The sequence below is a fragment of the Schistocerca americana genome, chromosome 3, assembly GCF_021461395.2.
Source record: "Schistocerca americana isolate TAMUIC-IGC-003095 chromosome 3, iqSchAmer2.1, whole genome shotgun sequence".
Classification (NCBI taxonomy): domain Eukaryota; kingdom Metazoa; phylum Arthropoda; class Insecta; order Orthoptera; family Acrididae; genus Schistocerca; species Schistocerca americana.
The window spans coordinates 256693932-256720946 of NC_060121.1; the positions used below are offsets into that span (position 1 = coordinate 256693932).

General features: G+C 38.0%; 1 protein-coding gene across 1 annotated transcript in view; it reads right to left on the reverse strand.

The window, feature by feature from the left end:
- Positions 1-7695: 7695 nt before the first annotated feature.
- LOC124605760 (opsin, ultraviolet-sensitive) overlaps positions 7696-27015 on the reverse strand; it is a 72971-nt gene continuing 53651 nt past the window's right edge. The window contains exons 6-8 of the mRNA XM_047137645.1: positions 15506-15666; positions 15290-15391; positions 7696-8328 (exon numbers count right to left, since the gene is read on the reverse strand). Of these exons, the coding sequence (XP_046993601.1) occupies positions 8214-8328; positions 15290-15391; positions 15506-15666 (378 nt within the window). The 3' untranslated portion in view covers positions 7696-8213. The remainder of the gene's footprint in view (positions 8329-15289; positions 15392-15505; positions 15667-27015) is intronic.

Here is a 27015-nt window from a genome sequence, read left to right on the forward strand (position 1 = left end):
CTTCTGTGTGGGCTCTAATCTCTCTGATTTTATCCTCATGGTCTCTTCGCGAGATATGCGTAGGAGGGAGCAATATACTGCTTGACTCTTCGGTGAAGGTATGTTCTCAAAACTTTAACGAAAGCCCGTACCGAGCTACTGAGCGTCTCTCCTGCAGAGTCTTCCACAGGAGTTTATCTATCATCTCCGTAACGCTTTCGCGATTACTAAATGATCCTGTAACGAAGTGCACTGCTCTCCGTTGGATCTTCTCTATCTCTTCTATCAGCCCTATCTGGTATGGATCCCACACTGCTGAGCAGTATCCAAGCAGTGGGCGAACAGGCGTACTGTAACCTACTTCCTTTGTTTTTGGATTGCATTTCCTTAGGATTCTTCCAATGAATCTCAGTCTGGCATCTGCTTTACCGACGATCAACTTTATGTGATCATTCTATTTTAAATCACTCCTAATGCGTACTCCGAGATAATTTATGGAATTAACTGCTTCCAGTTTCTGACCTGCTATATTGTAGCTAAATGATAAGGGATCTATCTTTCTATGTATTTGCAGCACATTACACTTGTCTACATTAAGATTGAATTGCCATTCCCTGCACCACGCCTCAATTCGCTGCAGATCCTCCTGCATTTCAATACAATTTTCTATTGTTACAACCTCTCGATGCACCACAGCATCATCTGGAAAAAGCCTCAGTGAACTTACGATGTCATCCACAAGGTCATTTATGTATATTGTGAATAGCAACGGTTCTATGACACTCCCCTGCGGCACACCTGAAATCACTCTTACTTTGGAAGACTTCTCTCCATTGAGAATGACATGCTGCGTTCTGTTATCTAGGAACTCTTCAATCCAATCACACAATTAGTCTGATAGTCCATATGCTCTTACTTTGTTCATTAAACGACTGTGGGGAACTGTATCGAACACCTTGTGGAAGCCAAGAAACACGGCATCTACCTGGGAACCCGTGTCTATGGCCCTCCGAATCTCATGGACGAATTGCGCGAGCTGGGTTTCACACGACCGTCTTTTTCGAAACCCATGCTGATTCCTGCAGAGTAGATTTCTAGTCTCCATAAAAGTGATTATACTCGAACATAATACGTGTTCCAAAATTCTACAACTGATCGAGATTAGAGATATAGGTCTATAGTTCTGCACATCTGTTCGACGTCCCTTCTTGAAAACGGGGATGACCTGTGCCCTTTTCCGATCCTTTGGAACGCTACACTCTTCTAGAGACCTACAGTACACCGCTGCATTGGTCTGAACAGATGGAAGTCAGAAGGTGCAAGATCCCAGCTGTAGGACAAGTGAGGAAAAACAGACCAATGAAGTTTTGTGAGCTCCTCGTGGTTTTGCAGATTTGTGTGAGGCCTTGCTTTGTCATGCAGAAGGAGAAGTTTGTGTGTATTTTTGTGTTTATGAACACTCTGAAGTTGTTTCTTCAGTTTCCTTAGGGCTCACAGTCATGTGTGGCCCGGTCGCATGTGGCAGGTTGGACAGATTTTCGTGACCTTGTTGTGATGATAACAGACATCTCTCCCAACAACTCACCATGCTTTTGTTCACTTCCAGGTCTTCGTAAACATTCTGCAAGAGCCTATGAATGTCTACGCTGCTCCACTTTTTCCCAAACGAAAATCAGTGACAGCCCTCTGCGTGGAATTCATTTCTGTTACAGACAGCATTTTGAAGATTACATAGCGCTTTGGGTCCTATCAGAACTTCATGAAACTATAGCAGCTGAAGCAGGAATATTCTACAATATCCCACAGCAAATTCCACATTTTTTCAGTCAAAATTGGTGGTGGAACAAAAGTGTTGCATTACTTATTCAACACCCTTCATGTAATATACATGCATATGAAACTGCTAGGAGAGTTAGATGGAACAAGAGCTTTCTCCACCATTTCACAGAGCAGTGTTCAGATATCTTATGACATAGCCTGATTTCTGAGATCAGCACCGAGCTTGTTTTCATTGTAACTGAGCATTGCTGCTGGTTATCCAGCTTGTTTTCATAGTAACTGGGCATTGCTGCTGGTTTGATGTTTTCTCTTCTGCCAGTGTCTATTCTGTTCCTCATGGTTACTGTGGTGTCACCGCCAGTGATTGCAGACCAAGCGCCGCCACACGGCAGGTCTAGAGAGACTTCCTAGCACTCGCCCCAGTTGGACAGCCGACTTTGCTAGCGATGGTTCACTGACAAATTACGCTCTCATTTGCCGAGATGATAGTTAGCATAGCCTTCAGCTACGTCATTTGCTACGACCTAGCAAGGCGCCATTATCAATTGCTATTTATCTTGTGATGCATGTACTGTCAGACCGATGTTCACCAATTATGGATTAAAGTTAAGTATTCCAGAAGCTACGTACCTTTTTTACTAGTCTCATTTCCGTGTCCTGTTCCAGACCTCACGCCAGCCTGCGTGAGCTTAAACGCGTGCCCTTCGGCCTCCCGTCCTAGTGGATTGGCTGTCTTCCCAGTCCACAAAAGTTACCATATAAACTCCTCTCTTGTCTTTCCATTGTAATGCCAAAATGTTACCTTTATGGCAGAAAATAACTTCATTGCTTTCTTTGTATTTTCTGCCTAGTTTAGTGATTTGTCTGGTCTTGCATGCAGTGAATCATACCATTATCAATAAAATGGTAAATTAAATCTACTGCATACATTTATTGGTTTTGCAAATACCTTCAATTGACCTATCTGACTATGTGTTGACTGATAGTCATCCATAAATGAAATTAATTTGTGATGTAAACACACACATACAAAATAACACTAACGAGAATGTTTAGTAAACATGTAAGCATACACCTTTCATCACTTTTCTACGTCATTACCTCCTGTGTTGAGACTTTTAATTGGCTTGGGACACAAATATGCACACCTTGTTCTTAGAAATATCCCACCTCTGAGAACAACCAGCTGTTGACAGATTTTTCATCTTGTCATTGCCATGGAAGATTAGTTAAAAAGAAATATTTTGAGATGAAAAAAATATGTTAAAATAATTGGCAGCAGATCTGAGCTATAGGGACAATGAGAAAATTTCTCCCAGATAACAGTTAATGATTAACTCCTATGTTCTAGTTAACAAAATCCTTGTCCCTCAACACTCGAGTGGGTATACCAGTTTCCATAACACTTGCGGGCACATGGCATACTTTGCGCACATGTAAAAACTAGCTGTCTTTATGTTATGAAGGTAAATGTGTAAGAATAAAATCATAGTTTAATCTCAATTTAATTAAACACCAATTAAAGAAACTAGTATTATGTGAGCTAAATCACTGTTTAATTTTATTGTCTCACTCTGTTGCCATGTACAAGTTTTACCTCACACTAATGACCCAGTGGAGCAGTTTCATCAGGTCCCAGCCAGATGCTTATTCAGTCGCTAATTATCTTGTAGACAACTGCCTCATTATGGTATTGTGCATCTAGCTCATATCCTGGGGCATTTTCTTGCCCTGATCGTAAATTTTTTCTCGCCTGCTTCCTGTTTATTTTATATTCCTGCTGCTTACTTGGATGTATTGTAACACAACTTGTAACTGTGTTAGCTGAAGCAATAATGAAGGAATAGGTATGGGCTCACAATTGCAAAACAACAATGGAATGGTACAAGACAATGTTATTTGCAATCCATGTACTTTATACATTGGTGCACCCACTCGAGGGTTAAAAAAGTGAAACATCATCTTCTATGTCATGTCGTGTCTTAACAATATTATGGAAAATTGGATGATACTCGGCATATAACGGAGATGTTTAGTCACAGATAAACACAACAAAGTGACTGTAAAACAAGTAAACTTTTGGCCAAAAGGCCTACACACACACACACACACACACACACACACACACACACACACACACACACACACACAGAGTCACTGTCACTGGTTGCTTGACCTTTTCATAATATTGTGATTATCCCATCCTGATTTTTCCAAAGTAGTGTCTTAGCTTTATATGTAAGCGGCACATGCTTTATACAAATGACTGTTGGTGCTAACGTGGATTGAATTCCATATTATTGATGTCTCCTCAGTGATAATGTGGCTGACTGTAGCCTTTAGCAAAGTCAGTTTCAGCAGCTCTAATATTTTTTCTGATAATTCAGTGTAACAGCTTCGAAAATGAAGTTGTGAAATACCTGTTCTCCCTTTCCACTGCATTAACCTATGCCAAAATTTCTTTATTAACTGTAGATGCTCACCAACAGGGAGTCTCCATCATGAACATTCCCGTGCCTGAACTGAACAATGTTGGGTGCAGATTCTGCATATGGATTTTGCAAAGATCATACATGTGAGAAACAGTATGAAAATGATTTAAAGAAACTTCTACTTTATATAACACTTGATGAGTCATGTATCTGGGTTATATATATTTTTTGTAGGATTACTCTTCCTTACTGATATTCATTCATAATATAAGCAATGCCTTATGATATGGACGATCAGGTCGCTCACTGATTTCTGTGACCCACATACAGTTTTGCACAAAAGTACTTTATTTTACCAACTCAGAAAAGGTAACTCACTGAACTAACAGTTGAAGAGTAAAGACTTAGATCTTAAGTTCACTGCACTTGCATGCAGTAAACGAAGCACGCATCACTGGTTAGTCCCACGTTCCCACAATCAGTTGTGGTCAAGTTTTTTGCATCCAGAAAATGAGACAATCCTGGAAACCTACATGTGGTAAACATTTTGATTCTCTTCAATGCACGTGTTTTTGGATGGGGTCCACCTTCAGCAAAACACAATTTTGTTTTTTATCCCAAACATATTTGAGGACAATATTATGGAAATGGAAGAGGATTTAGATGAAGATGAAATGGGAGATATGATACTGCATGAAGAGTTTGACAGAGCACTGAAAGACGTTAAGTCGAAACAAGGCCCCGGAAGTATACAACATTCAATAAGAACTACTGACAGCCTTGGGAGAGCCAGTCCTGACAAATCTCTACCATCTGGTGAGCAAGATGTATGAGACAGGCGAAATACCCTCAGACTTCAAGAAGAATATAATAATTCCAATTCCAAAGAAAGCAGGTGTTGACAGATGTGAAAATTACCAAACTATCAGTTTAATAAGTCACAGCCGCAAAATACTAACGCGAATTCTTTACAGACGAATGGAAAAACTGGTAGAAGCCAACCTCAGGGAAGATCAATTTGGATTTCGTAAAAATATTGGAACACGTGAGGCAATACTGACCCTATGACTTATCTTAGAAGATAGATTAAGAACAGGCAAACCTACGTTTCTAGCATTTGTAGACTTAGAGAAAGCTTTCGACAATGTTGACTGGAATACTCTCTTTCGAATACTGAAGGTGGAAGGGGTAAAATACAGGGAGCGAAAGGCTATTTACAATTTGTACAGAAACCAGAAGCCAGTTATAAGAGTTGAGGGACATGAAAGGGAAGCAGTGGTTGGGAAGGGACTGAGACAGGGTTGTAGCCTATCCCCGATGTTATTCAATCTGTATATTGAGCAAGCAGTAAAGGAAACAAAAGAAAAATTCAGAGTAGGTATTAAAATCCATGGAGAAGAAACAAAAACTTTGAGGTTCGCCAATGACATTGTAATTCTGTCAAACACAACAAAGGACTTGGAAGAGCATTTGAATGGAATGGACAGTGTCTTGAAAGGAGGATATAAAATGAGCATCAACAAAAGCAAAACGAGGATAATGGAATGTAGCCGAATTAAGTCGGGTGATGCTGAGGGAATTAGATTAGGAAATGAGACACTTAAAGTAGTAAAGGAATTTTGCTGTTTGGGGAGCAAAATAACTGATGACAGTCGAAGCAGAGAGGATATAAAATGTAGACTGGCAATGGCAAGGTAAGTGTTTCTGAAGAAGAAACATTTGGTAACATCGAGTATAGATTTAAATGACAGGAAGTCATTTCTGAAAGTATTTGTATGGAGTGTAGCCATGTATGGAAGTGAAACATGGACGATAAATAGTTTGGACAAGAGGAGAACAGAAGCTTTCGAAATGTGGTGCTAGAGAAGAATGCTGAAGATTAGATGGGTAGATTACATAACTAATGAGGAGGTATTGACTAGAACTGGAGAGAAGAGAAATTTGTGGCACAACTTGACTAGAAGAAGGGATCAGTTGGTAGGACATGTTCTGAGGCATCAAGGGATCACCAATTTAATATTGGAGGGCAGCGCACAGGGTAAAAATCGTAGAGGGAGACCAAGAGATGTATACACTAAGCAGATTCAGAAGGATGTAGGTTGCAGTAGGTACAGGGAGATGAAGAAGCTTGCACAGGATAGAGTAGCTTGGAGAGCTGCATCAAACCAGTCTCTGGACTGAAGACCACAACAACAACATCCCAAACATGTTTCACTGCACTTGCAGCATCATCAGTGGGCTTTTATTTTATGGCTGTTAAACATAAAGAATGTTTTTTACTGTTTGTACACATGTAAATATTAGTTTTTGTATTTAAGTCTATACTCGATGTAAACAAATTTCTCTTCTTTAGAAATGCTTACCTTGCCATTAATTACAAATTTTTTGAAGAACATACAAAGTTATGTATTTACCACATGATGTGGTTTTCTTGAGGTATTACCGTATGTCTTTTTTTTTTCACCTGAAAGTATATGCAACTCAATGTAGACAAATTACTTTAGCAAAAATTGTGTGTGTGTGTGTGTGTGTGTGTGTGTGTGTGTGTGTGTGTATGTGTGTGAAAGACAGAGAGAGAGGGGTTGGGGGGAGGGGAGGAGAGAGAGAGAGAGAGAGAGAGAGAGAGAGAGAGAGAGAGTATTTTTGTCTCCTAATCTAGAGGTATTTCTATTTAATAAAACTGGAGCATATCTTCTTGACTTCACAAATGACATTTTCAGTGACTTTTCTCGAAAGACTTCTGAATAGCCAGTGTTCAAGTACAGATATATTGCCTTGAGAAAGTAGATTAATGATTATTGTTTGTCTTTCCCATTATGGCATAATGATTGTTTCATTTACACCAGACCGCAGTGCTGGAATCATTAGAAAATCTCTGTGGCAGTTTGCACTTACAGAATGGGTAATATAATCATGTAGCATTGTTATATATTCTGGAGAGTTCTGTTAGTAATATTTCTTATCAAATTATTCTTGTGGTTTTCATTTACTACTTCTTTCCATGAATGCTTCAAATAGGCCACTGTTGAGAGTGTTACAGTCTTGTCTTTAAATTGTCATGTGAAACAACATCCATGAACTACCAAGCTATTAGCATATAGATCACATTGTGAAACTGTGAGACACAAGAAAACATTTTGTGTGAGTGGTGTCCTTTATTGAAGAACCCAAAATGTCACTTGAGTTTATTCTGTCTCTGATACACAGAAAAATTCAGACCAATGTTGGCTTTTGATGGCCTTCAAAATTCTTGGAAATGATGTGGAAAGTGAATAACAGTCATTTTATTTTTTATCCTGGTTAATTTCAGCCGAAAATTAAATTTCTGTTTTGTACAGTGTCTACAGCCCTTAAAACTGATGTGTAGCATTAATTTTTCTGTTAAATAGTATCTTTGAATACAATCAATGAAAGTGGATGTTTTTTCACTTTCTCAAGAAGGGCCAAAGGTACACAATTTGGCCAAATGTTTATGAAAGGATTGAAATCAATAAAAACAAAAACATACAGTAATTGTGGTTTATTGCTGCTGCAAATAAAAGAAAACGGAATCACAAACTGATTGAAAAAAATAGACCACTGAGCATTTCACACACTATTTCACAAAAATTTTCTATACAACTCAGAACCTTCATTAGATAAATTTTAACAGCGCTTCTCTGATTCTCTTTAACTTCACAGAATTAAAGACTGAGAAACTGTCTGACACACATAAAAAACATTATTCAGAGCACGTTGAGAGATATTAACAGAGAGACAATTCTTAAAATTAACCATTTATAAATGAAAAGCATGCACAGACGAATGGTGATTTTCAGTTTTGTAGAACTCAGAATTAAGTGCATTTCTCTCACACAGTTTTTATTGATCACATGACACTATAGTATACCAAAAATTGCAATATCTCACAACATCCAAGAACAAAAATGGGTATATCTACAGGTCTCTCACATTCCATTCAAGAACTGCCAGTACCGTAGACATTGCAGAAGTCGTCGTCCGAGGTAACATATCAGAATATTCTTAACTTGGTGTGGTAGTTGCACCAGTTGATGTTGCTGTGACAGTTGAAGTTGTGTCACTGGATTGTTGATTTTCTTTAATACAGAGCCAAGGTAATCGCTTTTGCAATTCAACCCTGGAATGATGGAAAAATACAGCTATAGTTGACAGTTGTTTATGGTTTTGTTTATGAAAGAAGTAAAAAGGAAATCCATGAACAGTTTCAAAAGCATAACAAATTAAATATGGAACAGATAAAAAATTCTGCCAAACTGTTGCATAGATACATGACGAATGTATATTAGGATAAGAACACTGATGATCAAGTAACAAAAATCTGGAAAATTAGTTAAAAGTGGAGGAACATAGTTTCCTTTGCAAATCAGCAGGAAGAAAAGATCTTGTGAATGAGAATTTATGCTTCCACTAATTTGTATGAATCTCTGTAAATGCATCCTTTGTGGCTTGTTATATATATTCAGTGTTTAATAGATGTTGCGTAGTTACTTCAAACATTGAACACTTAAGGTGAAACCACTATTAAATCAAAAGGCTATGGGCCCAGAAGATGCAGTTAGTAAAAAACTCATGAAAAAACTATAAATATTCCATTTTGGAGCAATAAAAATATTTGTATCTGTATTGTTGTTGTTGTGGTCTTCAGTCCTGAGACTGGTTTGATGCAGCTCTCCATGCTACTCTGTCCTATGCAAGCTTCTTCATCTCCCAGTACTTACTGCAACCTACATCCTTCTAAATCTGCTTAGTGTATTCATCTCTTGGTCTCCCTCTACGATTTTTACCCTCCACGCTGCCCTCCAATGCTAAATTTGTGATCCCTTGATGCCTCAGAACATGTCCTACCAACCAGTCCCTTCTTCTTGTCAAGTTGTGCCATAAACTCCTCTTCTCCCCAATTCTATTCAATACCTCCTCATTAGTTATGTGATCTACCCATCTAATCTTCAGCATTCTTCTGTAGCACCACATTTCGAAAGCTTCTATTCTCTTCTTGTCCAAACTATTTATCGTCCATCTGTATTGCAAGATACAACATATCAGAACATCTTTTAGCACAAACTAAAAACACATGGCAGAAAAATTAAAAGAGACAGAGAACTGAAATATATGGAAGTTTGCCTTGAAAACATATCATCAACACAAAAAGTAATGGAAATACATATCAGGCAAAATAATGGATCAGTCGAAAGTACGTAATGCTGAAGCAAATACAATATTTAGTTAAACACTGAATTTTAAAGTGAAAAGTTAATAGGTAGAATTTATTTTGATGTATCTGATGGATACAAATCAATGATAGTGAGCCTAGCGGACTCCATTATACCAACAACCAGAGACTCTATGAATGTTAAGTTATTACGGAAAATGATGAATGAAATGTGCTTATCAGATATTGAATAACAGTCAGCTCTTGAATTTCACAGGAAAGATAATAGAAATAACACATGTGATATACCCAAGGAACTGAGGTCTTGCTATAATTATAATCACAGCGGGGGAAAAAAACCTTAGCAAAAGCAAGGTAAGTGGCAAGTCACCAGCAAGGGATGCTTGTATGAGATGTTCGTCACTGCTTCCAAGTCAGGCAAACTAGATAATCAGTTAAAAGTTAAATTACCAGGAGACAGAATGGCTGGCCAATACTTACCTTCTGGGGACAAAATTTCAAGTTTTGCAGAGGGAAATGCACCTAGAGATGACATTGGCCGTGAATCTAAAGAAAATCTAACAGACTACTTTTAAATGTGCCTATCCACTGTTCAGCTCCCCTTCTATGTGGTGAATAGTAATCTATCCTAATTCATTTTGTTAAAAGTAGAAAAATTATTTCAAACCTCTGTAACTTTAGTGTTTCTTTAATAGGGAGGAAAGAGGGACTGGTTAATGAAGGCTAGGTAGGAGCAGCAGGTCACTCCAGGTTAAGAGTGACCCACCTGTTGTGAGGACAAACTGGTGTCAGTTTCAAATGATGCTAACTGGTAGTTTAGAAAATTGCAGAGCTTAAACCATGACAAAGTAGTAGCTTTACAGAAAAATATGGCCAGTGACATTGAATATATGAGAACTGTTGATTCTCCATGTGTTACATGATTGCAAGATAAACAGACAAGATTACCTTACCAACATGCCAGGTTGAGAATGAAAGGTATACTTGAATTAATACATTCTGAAATGAACATGCTAAATATTGTCTGATGTTAGCAGATGTCTGTTTGAATAAAGTGACTCTGTTCACACTCAATGTTAAAAACAAAGTACCGGAAATGATCAGAGGGTTAAGGAGATACATGGAAAACAAACTAGTAGAAAAGTTTGCATTTTGCACCCTGATAATGAAAAAAAATATATGAACTGGAATCTAGTACACTTCTTAAACAATGAAGGCATAAAAAATCAATTGATGTTAACTTACACATTAGAACAAAATGGAGTGGCAGTAAGGCTCAACAGAATTACAGTAGAAAATCCAGACTCTTGTTACTTGATACAGGATTACCTAACAAATATTAGGGTGAAGCAGTCTCTATGACATTGCATCTTGTTAAGAGAGACAGGCAGAGAAAATTGTGAAATTAAGGAAGATAGCTCAGAAACAGTTGAATCTGAACCTATAAATTCTGAGACTAGAGCTGACTCAAGAGATAGATAATTTGATCAAAACAACTCAGAAGAATAAAATTCATCCAAGACTAAAATACTGTATCTTCACTGAGAATTCAAACCCTTAGATCATAAAGATTTCCAAACCCAATAAGGATGGATGATTGTGCCTCCTATTACTCTACAAATGCATAGGGCAGACATCCATAATCATCAGAAAAAGCCTTAGAAGGCAAAGATTCACATGAATGCTTTCACATAATTCAAAAAGAACTATAGTTACACAATAGAAACAGCAGTTTTGCTCTCAGATAAAAAGTGAATTGGCATGAAGAGGATTTTCAAAATTAAAAAGAACATACAAGTACACATTACTAGATACAAAGCACATATATTACTTTCAGGTTGCTCACAAAGGTTTCGAAATGGAGAGACATTCCTTAGTAATCCACAACTATTTATACTGATATCTATTTAGTTTAACTGTTAAATAATATGATTTAGACACAGATCACTTTCATGTTGTTATTGCATTCCTACAAGGCGATTTTAAAAAAAGGAAATTTTGATTAGAAACCCAGAAAATGATTCTGTTATTAGAACTGTTATGAAGAATGTATCAAGTGGCATATGTAGCTATTAAGTATACAACATCATAGAATGATTTAGGATGTTTGACTCAAAGTATGAGGATTATACAGACATTTATTTTAGTGGAGGAGTTGTAAATGAGAAACTATGCCTCCACTGTTTTTTATGTGTATTTGCCAACATATCTATGCAAGCTTGTTATGCATGCTCTTTTTTTAATGATTGTTATATGAATTGCTTCAAATCATAATCACTTTGTTTGAAACTACATTAAAACAACAGGTTTCAATTTATAAATTTTGATGAACAATATGTAAACCCTTTCCGTCCTTAATTTTTTGCTGGAGGAAGGAAAATTTTTCTTTATGCCATAATGCTCTTTGATGATTTTATAATGATTTTAGATATAAGATTTATACAAAAATATGTACCCATTTTCAAAATATACTATGTTTTCTTTTTATTGACTAAAATTGCTAATGTTGAAATATTAGCTTTTGTAAAATAAAAAAAAATAAAAAATAAAAAAAATAAAAAAATAAAAAAAATAAAAAAATTAACTGATCATTCAATAATTACCATCCAGAATAACAATAATAATGTTTATTTATACAGTGGAATGCATCTCACCAACCACTTATGTGTATTCTGGCAGTTAAAAGCTGCTGTGCACTGCTACATTCATTTGTTAATATTTTTATGGTGAAACCCAACAGCTGGCAACACTTGTACATGATAAAAAGATTGAACATTCTCATATGTGTACATGAGGTTTCCACTGTGAAAAATGCTTTTGCTGCAACTAAGAGAAAGTAAAATTTAATGTGGGTCTGAAAGGGTTAATGAGCTGTCTTCTTGCTTTATGCATCCTAAATGCCTTTGCAGCAATTTTAAGTTAAGATACCATAATGTGCCTTGTCGGCATGAAGCTGGACGACTATCTTGTTTAGAAAGAATAATTACAGTTGTCTTTCTTGAATTATGGAGTTACAAATTTTTTTACACATTCATATCCATTGGAGTTAGAAATTTTTCTTAAACTTTCAAGTGGTTCATAGACTTCTCTTGAAACTGCACATGTACATAGACTTCTCTTGACTCTGCATGCAAAAAAATTTGATTATTTGAGACTTGCACATAATCTGATATTTCTTGCCACTTTGTGGCTACTATTTTTATTGACTTGACTATACATAGACATGATAATATGCTTCATTGTTATTAAAAATGTGCAAGTTTCCCAAAGACTTCTCATATATTTTATATTTATATATGAAAATTAAAGTGGTAAGGAAAGTTCTGGCAGACTGTAAATAATTTAGGAGTAAAGGAGACAGTTCGCCAAATAGTTGATACACTGAGTCATCAATAGGCACACCAAAAGGAATAAAAACTTTGTTAGCATTTGGATGAATAACAAACTAGAGTGTGAAACATATGTGCCTCTGTGCATGCCGCACACTCTTCCCCCCGCCTCGCCCCCTCCACCTAACCCCCCCCCCCCCCCCCCCACTCCTACACACAGACACCTGTGCAGCCGCATTGCCCAAGTTGAATCTGTTCAGATTAGTCAATTCTGCAGTCAAGAGTCAAAATTTCACTGTTCTGTCCAGGAGTATAACTGCGGAGTGCATAAACAGACTCTGTTGGCATGATTCAAAAAAATCACTCAATTTACCAAAAACTGTCACATACAATGATTATCTAAAGTGTTGTAACTGCATCTTATAGTTCACAAGTTAAATGCACTGAACACAATTGTACATAAGACCAAGGCTGAGGTTGCTTCAGCAAAGAACATCCTTGGAAAGGCCTGATGTGCCTGTAAACTGCATTAAGGATTAACAATACAGTTTAAGTAGCTTTGCACTGATGTGGCTGGCAAACATGTTGCAGACATATGGCATTTGTAGGAAATAGTGATTTTCTTGAAGAGAAATATCTAACAAGATTGAACTCATACTCAAAAAAATGCCAATGTTTCAGCCTGTATTTCTTTTTAGGGATGTGCTATACCCTGTAAAAGATTGTTGACACCTCTGTACACTAGATGTTTGCAGTATGCCTTGAGAACCCAGACCAACAATTGTGGACCAGACAGGTCACATGTTTATGAGCTGCTATGTTGAATACTCTCAAAATATGCAACTGCAGATAACAGTCTAACCAACAGAAGATGCAACCAGTTAAAGAAAGCCAAATGTGTTGAAACATTTTTTGGTAGTTAGGATTCCAGTGTCAAATGATTTGTCAAAATTTTCATTGTCATAATCATTTCAACATGAATTGCGGGTATTCTTTGACTAGCGCAAACAAGGAGGATAAGCTCAGAGAAATTCCAGAAATGGGACCACACTATCTACAGTGATACTGCCAGTGAACCTAATCTCTTTCTGCTTCAGAACTCCTGCTTGATAGAAGAATTTTTGATACATCACCAGTAAACTGGAAGTGTAAATAATACTTACATAAAATCTACATCTACACCTACATGATTACTCTGCAATTCACATTTAAGTGCTTGGCAGAGGGTTCATCGAACTACAATCATACTATCTCCCTACCATTTCACTCCCGAACAGCGCGGGAGAAAAATGACCACCTAAACCTTTCTGTTCGAGCTCTGATTTCTCTTATTTTATTTTGATGATCATTCCTACCTATGTAGGTTGGGCTCAACAAAATATTTTCGCATTCGGAAGAGAAAGTTGGTGACTGAAATTTCGTAAATAGATCTCGCCGCAACGAAAAACGTCTTTGCTTTAATGACTTCCACCCCAACTCGCGTATCATATCTGGCACACTCTCTCTCCTATTATGTGATAATACAAAATGAGCTGCCCTTTCTTGCACCCTTTCGATGTCCTCCGTCAATCCCACCTGGTAAGGATCCCACACTGCGCAGCAATATTCTAACAGAGGACGTACGAGTGTAGTGTAAGCTGTCTCTTTAGTGGACTTGTTGCATCTTCTAAGTGTCCTGCCAATGAAACGCAACCTTTGGCTCGCCTTCCCCACAATATTATCTATGTGGTCTTTCCAACTGAAGTTGTTCGTAATTTTAACACCCAGGTACTTAGTTGAATTGACAGCCTTTAGAATTGTACTATTTATCGAGTAATCGAATTCCAATGGATTTCTTTTGGAACTCATGTGGATCACCTCACACTTTTTGTTATTTAGCGTCAACTGCCACCTGCCACACCATATAGCAATCTTTTCTAAATCGCTTTGCAACTGATACTGGTCTTCGGATGACCTTACTAGATGGTAAATTACAGCATCATCTGCGAACAACCTAAGAGAACTGCTCAGATTGTCACCCAGGTCATTTATATAGATCAGGAACAGCAGAGGTCCCAGGACGCTTCCCTGGGGAACACCTGATATCACTTCAGTTTTATTCGATGATTTGCCGTCTATTACTACGAACTGTGACCTTCCTGACAGGAAATCACGAATCCAGCTGCACAACTGAGACAATACACCATAGGCCCACAGCTTGATTAGAAGTCACTTGTGAGGAATGGTGTCAAAAGCTTTCCGGAAATCCAGAAATACGGAATCAACTTGAGATCCCCTGTTGATAGCAGCCATTATTTCGTGCGAATAAAGAGCTAGCTGCATTGTACAAGAACGATGTTTTCTGAAACCATGCTGATTATGTATCAATAGTTGGTTGGTTCCATAACTCAAAGGATTTACCCATCTACTATCTCCTGTTGCCAAACAAAGACAATTGTACACATGTGCTGTCTCAAAAGAGATATTGCTTTTCTCTCTCTATTGGCATAACAACAATTATGATTCATATCTCCGTGTGATTTTTAGGATCACTGAATAATGAATAAAATACATTGAGATCAGTTTCAAACTGTATTTACCTGTATCGTGGATGGCTGATGGCATACACGTAAGGATCCAGACAGGCTACTGCTTTACATGTACAAGCTGGAATCATTGTAACACCTGGAGTCAGCAGCGCTCTGTAAAAATGGATAGTATGTGTTTACCTTCTGCAATTCAGGTTGGCCTTAGATCAAGCTTTTAATCACAATAGTAGTGTGCATCATCACTGTTTGTAATTTAAATGTACTTACTTATTTCCAAAGGCACCAATAAGGGCCATTACAGCATATGGAGTCCACGAAGCAACAAAGAGGAAGCATATTCCAATAGCAGCTTTGGCTATCCTAATTTCAGCAGATGTCTGATTCTGTGCTGTGTTGCTGCGTAGAGATTCTACATTCATCTTCTTAGCCTGTGAAATTATTTCAAGTGCATTAAATATTTGGAAGTTGTGTTATTTGTGAATCTCTTGTTACTTTGCTTTTGTGAATATACTACCACTACTACTACTACTACTACTATGTTCTCAAGGTTGCACTGTACCTATAAAGGACAGGAGGGAACAGTTTCATACACTGCAGGAGGATTCTAGGATGACTCACATGAGTGTTTGGAAAGCAAATTTCCTAGTATCCTGCCAATAAAACAAAGTTTCCCACCTGCTTTATCCACAATTGAGCCCCCATGATCATTTAATTTAATATCCCAACATATTGTTTGAGTTTATTGGTTCCAATTGAGACTCATTGATTTTCTTGTCATAGGGTTTTTCATTTCTGAATTTTGTGAAGTGCACAATACTACATTTGTGAACATTTAAAACAAGTTCCCAGACTTTGCATCAATTTGAAACCTCTTTGATATCTGAATAGCTTTTTTTCAGATATCACTTCATTATAAATAACTGTATCATCTGCTAAAAGTATTAGATTATTATTAACATTGTCTGCCAGGTCATCAGTATAAAAAATTGACAGCAAGGATTGCAACACACTTATCTGGGGCATGTCTGAAGTCGCTTTCAGATCTGTCAATGACTCACCAGCCAAGATAATGTCCTATGTCTTCCCTACCAATAAATCCTCAATCCAGTCATTTGATTCTGTCTATGACCTTACTTAGTCAGCAAGTGTTGATGTGATACTGAGTCAAATGCTTTTTTTGTAATCAAGAAATACTGCACTTGTCTGATTGTCATGATCCATAGCTATCAGGATGTCAGTTGAGTTTCACATGGCTAATATTCTTGGAGTCCATGCTGGTTGGCATGAAGGACATAATTCTATTCAAGATACCTCACAAATATTTGAGGCCAGAAAATGTTCAAAGATTCTTTAACAGATGAATGTCATTGATATTGGATGGTAGTTTTGTGAATCATTTCTGTTACACTTGTTTTAGATGGGTTTGATCTGTGTTTTGTTTCAACTACAGTGTACAGATTCTTACTGAAGGGCTCTACTATATATTATGGCTAAGAGAGGGGTCAACTCAGCCACACATTCTGTATAGAATCTGAAATAGATTTAATTGAATCCTGGTGCATTGTTCAATTTTAGTGATTACATATAACTGGAACTTCTATGGGTTTTCTGAGAGGTCTCACAATTAGATACTGGTATGGTAGTAATTTGATATATAGATGTGCATATATGTAGAAATGTATATGATGCATGGATAACTATTCTTGCAAACTTCAGCCACAGTTCCTATAGATGTTCCTGCCCAAGGCCAAATATTTTGAGTTCCTCCTAGAGATGTGAGCATACTGCCCTTTATCTATTTTACTAAGTATGTAAATCTTTCTACTTGTTTTAGTTGTTCTTGGAACATTAGCAGTCATTTTTACTACAACTGTCTCATGGTTACTGATACCAGTTGCAATGTGGATATCCTCAAAGTGGTAAGGTCTGTTTCTTGTGGTGGGATCTAATCTATTTACAACCTGGCTGGGCTTCTAAAGTATCTGCTCTAAATAGTTTTGAGAGAAAGCATTCTGTATTGTTTTACAGGATATCTTTTTGTACCTATTATGTAAAAATCTGTGGTTATTGCAATTGATTGTTGTATGATTAAAGTCTCCTCCAATTATGAACAACAAACTCAACATGTTTCCACGCCTAATATAATGTAGGAAAGCTGCTGGGATTCAAAACAGCTTCCAGTTGTCTTGGAATAGATAAATGCATTCTACCTGCAAAATAGTGGCATGTTCAGGTAACGAAGATGGAGATGGATAGTGATCACGCACCCTTCTGTCCAAATTAGACCACAGAGGCTCAATAATACTGAAATTTTGTGACTGGTGTGGCCAGGGCAGATTTGACAATTCATCCGTGTGCTCACAAAACCCGTTCTGGACAATGTGAGTTGTGTGAGCAGGGATCCTGTCACATTGGAGCAAAGCATCACCATTTGGGAAAAATGTACTATCTTGGGATGTACCTGATCAGCCAAAATGATTACATAATCCTTGGCAGTAATACAACCTCACAGAGTGACCATGAGGGACATGGAATACCATGATATAGCTGCCCAAATCATCACCGAATCCACACCATGATGCATTCTTGGAGCCTAAACTCAACCAGAAGTTGGAAACAGTTTGAAACAAGAATCATCCAATTAAATGACACTCTTTGTTGCTCCATAGTCCAGATTCTATGGCATTGGAAGCACATTTTCCTGTTATGGGCATTTTTATCACTGTTGAGTTGTTTTGGAATTCCAGCTTGCACTGCAGTTCCCTGCTTCTGGAGCTCCCTTTGTGTTTTTATGGTGCTGACAGGGTTTATGAGTGTGATATTTAGTACTGCAGTGTCTTTTGCAGCTGTCATCCTCTTATTATTTGCCAAAAACCTCTTCAGTGACCACATATCACAGTCACTCAACACACTCTTTCATTAACATTGTGATAGTGTGGATGAAGTTTTTCTGTTTTCACTGTATATGGTATAAATCTTTCATATGGTTCCTCTCGAAACACCAAACACTTTGGCTGCCTTGGTCATGGTAGCACCCACCATACGAGCACATACAATTTTCCCATATTCAGATTCATGCAGCTCCAACATAATGCATTCACAACTACAGAGAAAACTGTTATGACTATGACTAACACTTGCAAAGTATTGAGGACATTGCACAGGCACATTTATAGTCAAATTCAACAGTGCAACTTGCAGGCTTGGCCAGCATTTGCATTTATGTTCAAGCATGCACTGCTTGCAGTGTTTCCATTTTTTTGTCCAACCCCTGTATGTACTAGTGAGGTTAGGTTTTCTCAGAAGTTTTTGGTTACAGTTTACTGTTGCATAAGTGTGTATGTGAGAAGGCAGGGAGGGAAGGTCTGGTGTTTGGTGGGGGGATACCATTGCTACTGAGTGTTGCCCAAGCAATTCCGCATACACCTTAAATTTCTCTCTTGGTAGATTTGAGTTCCTTGTCTACTGTAATGAATACACAATTTCTGTTTCCCATGAGCCTATATTTTCAATATACACTTAGATGTGCCTAGGAATTGCACTGGAGTTAGTTTAGGGCTTTAACCAACATATATGTGTAGTCTGCTTCTTTTTAGGAGCAGTTCTAAAGCTGTTACATTGTTGAGAATGTTTTGGCAGTCAAACACTAGGATTTAAATGGTCTCATCTGTGGAAGGACATTTCTTTGGATATTACATTACTATTTTCATGTTTCCTACAGGTATCTGGACTGGACTGGATGGAGAGTTGCCTAATCTAGAAAAAAACCTCGTGTGCAGTACCTGGGCAATAGTCTTTGCTGTGTTGTGTATGCCTGAGCTGTTTTGTGGGACCCTACAGTTCCCAACCAATGGCACAAGTCTTGGAAGTGGCAGCCTAGCCTGTTACAGACCCTTAGAAGTCTGTAATTCAAATCTTCTGCTCAACTCAGAGCCAGGAGAGTGTGATCAGTTCTGGGAACAGTGCTAACATTGCATGAAAAAGGCAGGTGTCTCTGCCAGTTCTGGAATGATTGAAGTATGATATCAGAGCCCAGATGAGAGGCACCATCCATCTGGAATTCATCATCCTGTTCCCTCAATGGCTGCCAACATAGCTTCTTAAACATTTGAAATGGGGCCTGTAGGCATACACACTGAATGCACAATGTGCTTCTTCCTACCTTTTGCTGCCTTTTCACTAAGGGATTCTGTTGTTTTCCATATGTTTGAACCACTGGTGATGAACAGACCCTCACCCATACCTTTGCTCTTACTTCATTATTACATGGAACACAACAGGCTTCTCAACAGGTGACATGTGTTGCACTGATTCAGATTCAGTGGGAGACAGTATTGCAAACTTGTGAATTCTCCCTGGTCTCTGCATGTCCTGTGCACAGCCATAGATCTACCACTGACTCAACATTCACAGTCAAGTTGAGTGGTAGTAGATTCCATATTTCCTGGAGAGGAGACAATAACACTGAAGGGAAATACCTTAGATATATTTGCTACTTGTTCTTGGAATCCTGCCTGAAAAATCCATTTGCAGCAGCTTCAAATCACTAGACAGTTGTCAGACTGATTTCCAACTGTGTATGAACACCAGCTAACATATGCCAAGCCAGAGAACAGCATTACCAATAGGCAAGCTTTCCTGATGGAATCATGGTAATTAGAGATGGGTCACTAACGACAAGAGGACGATATGGGGAAGAAACCAACCATTGTCTTGTTGAAGGAACAATTTTGGTGCCACAGTGTGCATACGGAAAATGTATCAGTAGCATGCAAAACAAGCTGTTTGTTTAACAAACTATTTACCCTTAAAAAAATGACAGAAATTTCTTCCCAGTGTATGCAGTTTTTTATGTATATAATAACGGGAATATTTTGACTGATTAACAATGGACAGACCAGATGAGGAGTCTCTCAGAACTAGAGCATTACCATCTGCCACTACCATTAAAGGACTTAAAACTCAGAGAGAAGAAACAAGAATTTTGAAGAACTTAAAAGTTCAAGAAGAAGAAATAAGTGCTTTATGGGTCGCTAATGACAGCAAAAGATTTGGAAGATCAGTTGAACAGAATGGATAGTATCTTGACAAGGGGTAGTAAGGTGAACATTAACGCACATGCAGTGTAGTCAAATTAAATCAGATGATGCTTAGTGAATTTGATTAGGAAATGAAATACTAAAAGTACTAGACGAATTTTGCTATTCAGGTAGAAAAGTAGCTGATGGTGGCAGAAATAAAGAGGATATTAAGTGCAGACCGCCAATAGCAAATGAAGCAGTTCTAAGACAGACAACTAGGGAGGGGAGGGGGGGGGGGGGGTAGCAGCCAGAAATAGTAACCAGGTGTGTGTGTGTGTGTGTGTGTGTGTGTGTGTGTGTGAGAGAGAGAGAGAGAGAGAGAGAGAGAGAGAGAGAGAGAGAGAGAGAGACTTGTGCATGTGTGAATGTGTGTGTGTTTTTTTCTGTTTTTGAAGAAAGACTTTTTTGCCCAAAAGCTTAAATGTTGCATTACGCCTGTCTGCAACTCAGTGCCTCCTCCTTGTAGTGAGTAGCAATCTACCCTTTCCATATTGATTTTATTCTATCCTGGAGTTTCCATTGATTGTTTTGTTCCAAGAAAGAGAATTATATCAAGATAAAATACAGATTTAAGTGTTAGGAAGTCCTTACTAAAAGCTTTCCTGGAGTACAGCCTTGCATGAGATATGTATGACAAACAGTAGACACTAGAAGAGAATAGCTCTTGAAATGTAGTGTTATAGAAAAATGCTGAAGATTAGATAAATGGAGGTGAATTGAATACCTAATGAAAAGATGATAAATGAAACTGGAGAGAAAAGGACCTCATGGTGTAGGACACAATCTGTTGCATCAGAGAACAATTAACATGGTGATGTAGGAAAGTGAGATTGTAGAGGGAGACCAAGACTTGATTGCACTAAGCTGGTTCAAGTGGATGTGGGTATTTGGTACTCTTGCACAGATGATGTCACTTGCTCAGGGCAGACTAGCATGAAGAGCTGCATCAAGCTAGCCTTTGGGTTGAAGGCTACAATGATGAGAACAAAAAAATAATAGTATCAATAATTTATTTAATAATTTGGCTCACACATAATGACCTCTTGTTAATAATTCTGATTCAACAGTCCCATCATCATCATCATCATCATCATCATCATCAGTGTTCTGCCAAAAGGCAGGTGTTCACATGGTAGTTCTCCAGGCTGTCTGGTCTTCTGTCATCCTCTTCAGGTCTGCATAATTTCCTCTTCCATTTATGTCATCTATCATTGTGTATCTCCTTCTTCCACTCAGTCTTCTCCCGCAAATCAATCCTTCCAAAGCATCTGCTAGCAAGCACTCCCTTCTCAATGCCCCAACTTGTTCTTTTTCCTTTCTCTTACAACATTCAGCAGATATCTTCTCTCATCAACCCTTTCCAATACTCTTTCATTACTCACTCTTTCCATCCAGCTTATTCTCTCCATTCTCCTCCACATACACATCTCAAATGCTTTTCATCCTCTCATCTCAGCGTCCATGTTTCTACCCCATATAGTGCCACACTCCAGGGAAAACATTTGCCAAGCCTTTTCCTTAGACCTTTATCTAATTTGCCACATAAGAGTATGCTCTTTCTGTTGAATGCCTCCTTCACTATGGCAATTCGAGTTTTCACCTCCTGGTGATATCTCAAGTCTTCAGTTACTGTGCTTCCAAGATATTTAAATGCACTTACATGGCTAATGGTAGATTGTCCTATTTTAATATTGGACGGTTTGCGTCTTGTACTGATGACCATACTCTTTGTTTTTGCTGTGTTTATTTGCATCCCATATTCCACACAAGCTTCATTCAAATCTTTCAGCATGTTATTCACTGTCCGCTCACTTTCTGCCACTAATACCATGTCATCAGCAAATCTTATGCATTCTATTCTCTTTCCACCCTTACATATTCCTCTTTTCCCATCTAAGCCTTTCGCAATAACCTCTTCAAGGTATGCATTAAACAACAGTGGGGAAAGGCAACAACCTTGTCTAATGCCTCATCCAATGCTGCTTCCTTCTGACATTTCATTTCTAATCCTTATCCTTACTTTCTGGTGTAAATATAGATTCTGTATCAGTCATCTCTCCTTCCAATCTATTCCTTTCCTCTTCAAAATGTCTATTGGGTTGTTCCACTGAACTCTGTCAAAAGCCTTTTCTAAATCTATAAAAACAGCAAAGATTTCTCTACCTCTTTTTCCATATCTCTTTCCCCTATAGTTCTTAACAGGCCAATAGCATTTCTTGTTCCTTTTCCTCTTCTAAACCTGAACTGTTCCTCTGCAATCCCTCTATCCAGCTTGCCATATAGCCTTCTATTCAACACACTCAGCAAGACTTTAGCTGCATGAGAAATTAGACTGATGGTCCGATGCTCTTCACATTTTTTAGTGTTTCTCTTTTTCTCTGTTGGTATCATAATTGTTGCAAGTAGAGATGAATAATAGCTCAAGACTTTAAACATGGCTGAAACAGAACTGTTGGAATTCTTCATGGTAAATGATTACAGTCATCATTTACCATGAAATGATAACTCACCAAATGGTGGCAGGAGAACACACACACAGAAAGTATTAACTTACGCAAGCTTTCAGAGGCAGTGGCTCCTTCATCTGGCAGAAGAGTTGAAAGAGAAGGAAAAGGACAGAAGAGGTTTAGGAAAATGGGTACAGTACAGGAAGTCACCCAGAACCTTAGACCAGGTGAAGATTACCGGACAGGATGGCCTTTTCCTAAACACCTACAGTTTCAAACCTACCATCACCCCTCTTCCTTCCCCTTCAACTCTTCTGCTGGAAGAAGGAGCCACTGGCTCCAAGCTTGCATAAATTAAACTTTTTTGCGTGTGTGTTCTCCTGCCACCGCTTGGTGAGTAGATTTTTGTATCTATCCAATTACATTATATTGTCAATAATTGATTGTTGTTATAAATAATAACCCAGCAAATCATAAATGGTTCATACATGTCTGTGTCTCACAAACACATGAATCACGCTTCACAAAAACCTTGATGTATTTACCCAGTAACGTACAATGTATGACAGGTGCAAATTGTAAAACTAAATTGATTTTTCCCTTCGTAACAACTTCTTCATGACACACGACTTTTTAAATGCATTGGTAACATGTGTAAAGTACATGACAGACGTATTGTTGGTAAATTAAGTATTTTAATTAGCACATTTATATTGTTTAGGAATAATGTGTAAACTTGCTCTTAAATTGAAATTTATTTCCATAGATGCAAGTGCTGTGTAGTAGATGAACTTATTTATTTTCATTACTGACTGTTTTATTGGGGTATGTGATAATTTGTAATGAAGTGCATACATCCAAATGCATGGGTATCATGTGGAAAACTTCCTCTAATGAATATGATGCTACAGTAAATTGTAAGATGAAACATGCTGAAGCAGTATTGCATTTCTTGTTAAGATGAACCATGGATAAATTTGAGCCCAATCACATGGGGACTTAATCGACAAGTTTACATTTCAAATATACCTACATTACTTAATAGTTGAAACAATCATCCAGTCCCAGTTGCAGGTTGCCTGTTTCACAGCTTCCAGGGGCAACAAAACTTTGATTACCAGTATTTCAGGCAATTAATGAGCGAATTTATGAATTAAAAATGGTGTCACAATCTACACATTAAGAGGTGTAACCTGATGTTAAAAGATTTAACACAATAAGTTAACTATGAAATTCAGAAACTGTGTATATTTCTTGAAGCTGCATAATTCATGACATGCAAATTACCCAGAGTATATTCGTCCAGTTTTTTCATAAGGAGAGCACTTAGTGAACTTCAACAAACTTTACAAATAATTTCGAACCTTCATGAAACTTCTTATTGCACTAAAGGTTCCAATTGTGTCTAGCTGCTGGTGTACTTTACATACGTGGTATGACTAGAATCTTGGATTTTCTCCCAGATTCGGAGGTAGAGTTTTGCTGTGGAAACTGTGATTTTGCATTCTTATAAATTTGGCATGCTTCTTTCATTGCTTCTACAACAGGCTTCTGACCAGTTTTGTGGATCATGGGGAATCATTTCTGCATCTTATTAATTTATTTTGTGTAAATCTCTCTATTGCTGTTGATACTATTTCTTTCAATTTCAGCCACATGTAGTCTACACTTACGCAGTTGATTCAGACAGAATGGATGCTATCTCTTAGGAAGGCATCAAGCAAATTTTATCTGCTTATATAAGCAGATACATTTTGCATTTATTTTTGGTGGGTTTGGATGTTATGGCATTCAGTCTCTCTACAGTGACTTTTTGGTCAGTAATCCCTGTGTCCATCATGATCCTCCGTATTTGCTCTGGATTATTTGTTACTAAGAGCTCAAGTATTCACAATCATTTTCATTTTTGTTAGGTTCCTAAGCTAATTGCTCAAAATAATTTTCAGAGAAAGCAATTAGGTCAATTTCAGTTGTTGTTTTATGGCTGCGACTAGCTTTGAACGTATATTTTTGCCAACATATTGTGGATAAACTGAAGCCACCACCAGCTGAAATTGTATGAATTGAGTACTTATTTGAACTGAGACTCAAGTTTCTTTTTTTTTTTTTTTTTTTTTTTTTTTTTTTAAATCCTGCAGCAACCATAATATCTGAGTTGTATGAGAGGGGGGGGGGCAAGGGGGGAGGGGAGGAAACAAATTTTTATTTATTCTGGTTTTCAAGTCTAGCCTGTGTCCATACTAACTCAGTGCTTTCTATTAGCACCTGGAGCTCTAGTTCTTTCCCAACACAGTTTATAATTATAATCCTGATGTTTCTTAAGACTATCCTTGTTCTCTGTTTGACCTGCATCCTTTGGGACTGAACTCATGCTTGTACTTTCCCAAGACCATCTAACCTAAAAATAGCTGCCCAGTCCCCACCAAACAGCCCCCATGACTGCAGAGTCTCAGAACTGTCTGAGCCTTTTATTCAGACCCTCCACTTGTCTCTGTATCAAAAGTCTGCTACAGGTCTTATCAACAGTGCTCCAAATGATGAACTCTGCCTTCATCTTGCAGGCAAGACAGGCTGTTTTTATCACTTCAAATAGCCACCTGGAACCAGAGAGAATCTCTTCTTATCCAAAGGGGCACACATCATTAGTATCAATATGAGCCACGTGTGGCAGTTGGTTGTACCCTGTGCTCTTATGGCATACAGAAGACCCTGTTCCACATCTAGGATAACTCCCCCACCCCCACCCGCCCTATCAAGGTATTCACACAGAGTGCATACTGAATTTTGTTCTCTCCTTGTCAGCTTTCCCCCAAGGGGCTCCGTCACATGGCTGGCATTGGAGCTCCCAGATGCCAATAATACAACCCTCTGTGATGCCCAGACCTTGCATGCTGAGAGGCTTTCACTTAAAAGGGAGAATGATAATAGCTGGCTCAGGATCTTTATCAGCCACATATGACATTTGAAAACTGTTTGTCGGACAAACCAGGGACGTTTCACAATCGGTACCCTGGAAACACTTTTTCTGCCTGTCACACCTTGAAACAATCTTCCTCAAGCAAAGGTGAGGGGTCAGCCTCAAATGGGGCCTTCACAGCGATGCCCATTAGCAACTGTCCCAAGCTGTGTGACTGAAGACAGCATCGCCTGGGGCTGTGAGTGAAGAGCCACCAGCTCAGCTCACAACTGAACATAGTATGTCAGTTTATGATAGTAATCATGATACAATCTGTAGAAGGCAGATTATCATCATGACAGGTTGCAGCAGTTGTGCTGATATGAAGTGAATAGCTACCAAGTGACAGGAACAGAGAGAAACGTGAAAACAAACTTACAATTGATGACCAAATCAACAGTTGATCACTATGTCTTTCGATTCACATTTATTTCAAATGTTTTCCTGGTGTGTTCAGTTTATGGAATAGGTTACAATTTTATATTGAGAAATATGGCAGAATAAGTTCTTGTAGTTGATGACATTTGTCTGTGAAACAGACTGCTTCCTAATGTTATGTCCACTACTGTGATGAACCTCTGTGATGAACCTCTTCACAGCAACCATCCATAAAATTTCTGGAGTGACGCTGTATAGACTTTATTTTTTCTTTTTCTAATATTTCAATGGTATAACTTTCAGCCATCTTCACAGTGAGCCAACTGAAGCTATAGGACACTACAGTGCTTGTACCATCATTTTAAACCACTAAAAATATAAGCACCAGACACTACAATCAGCGGCAAAGAGTATGTATAAATTGAATCTGTGGTTATGTGGTTAATTCTTGCTGGAATATCAGTGTGTCATTATTAGCTGCACTGGTGCTTAAGTTTCCTGTTGTTTAAAACAACTTAACAAGTACTATATCATACTGTAGCTTCTGTCAGCTCACTCTGAAGACCAGAAGATATATGGCTGAAGTATTATAAAAGGAAGAAATAAAGTTTATGCAGCTATACTCCCAAAATTTTATGGAATGAACATGGATGGTGTTTGCTGCAACTGTGAACACTATGTTATGAACCAGTATGTCTCATAGAAAATGGGCACTAAACCAGAGAAGCACCTCACTTTTTATAGAAATGAACACTGCTAGCCATGAAAATCGCGATCAATTACTCATGAAATATCAGATTTTACAATTATGAAAATAACTTTGTATTGCAACAGTATGCTAGAAAATTATTAGGAAATTGAGAAAGTAGCATCAACAACTAACTACAAATAGTAAAATAATAAAATTTAAGATAA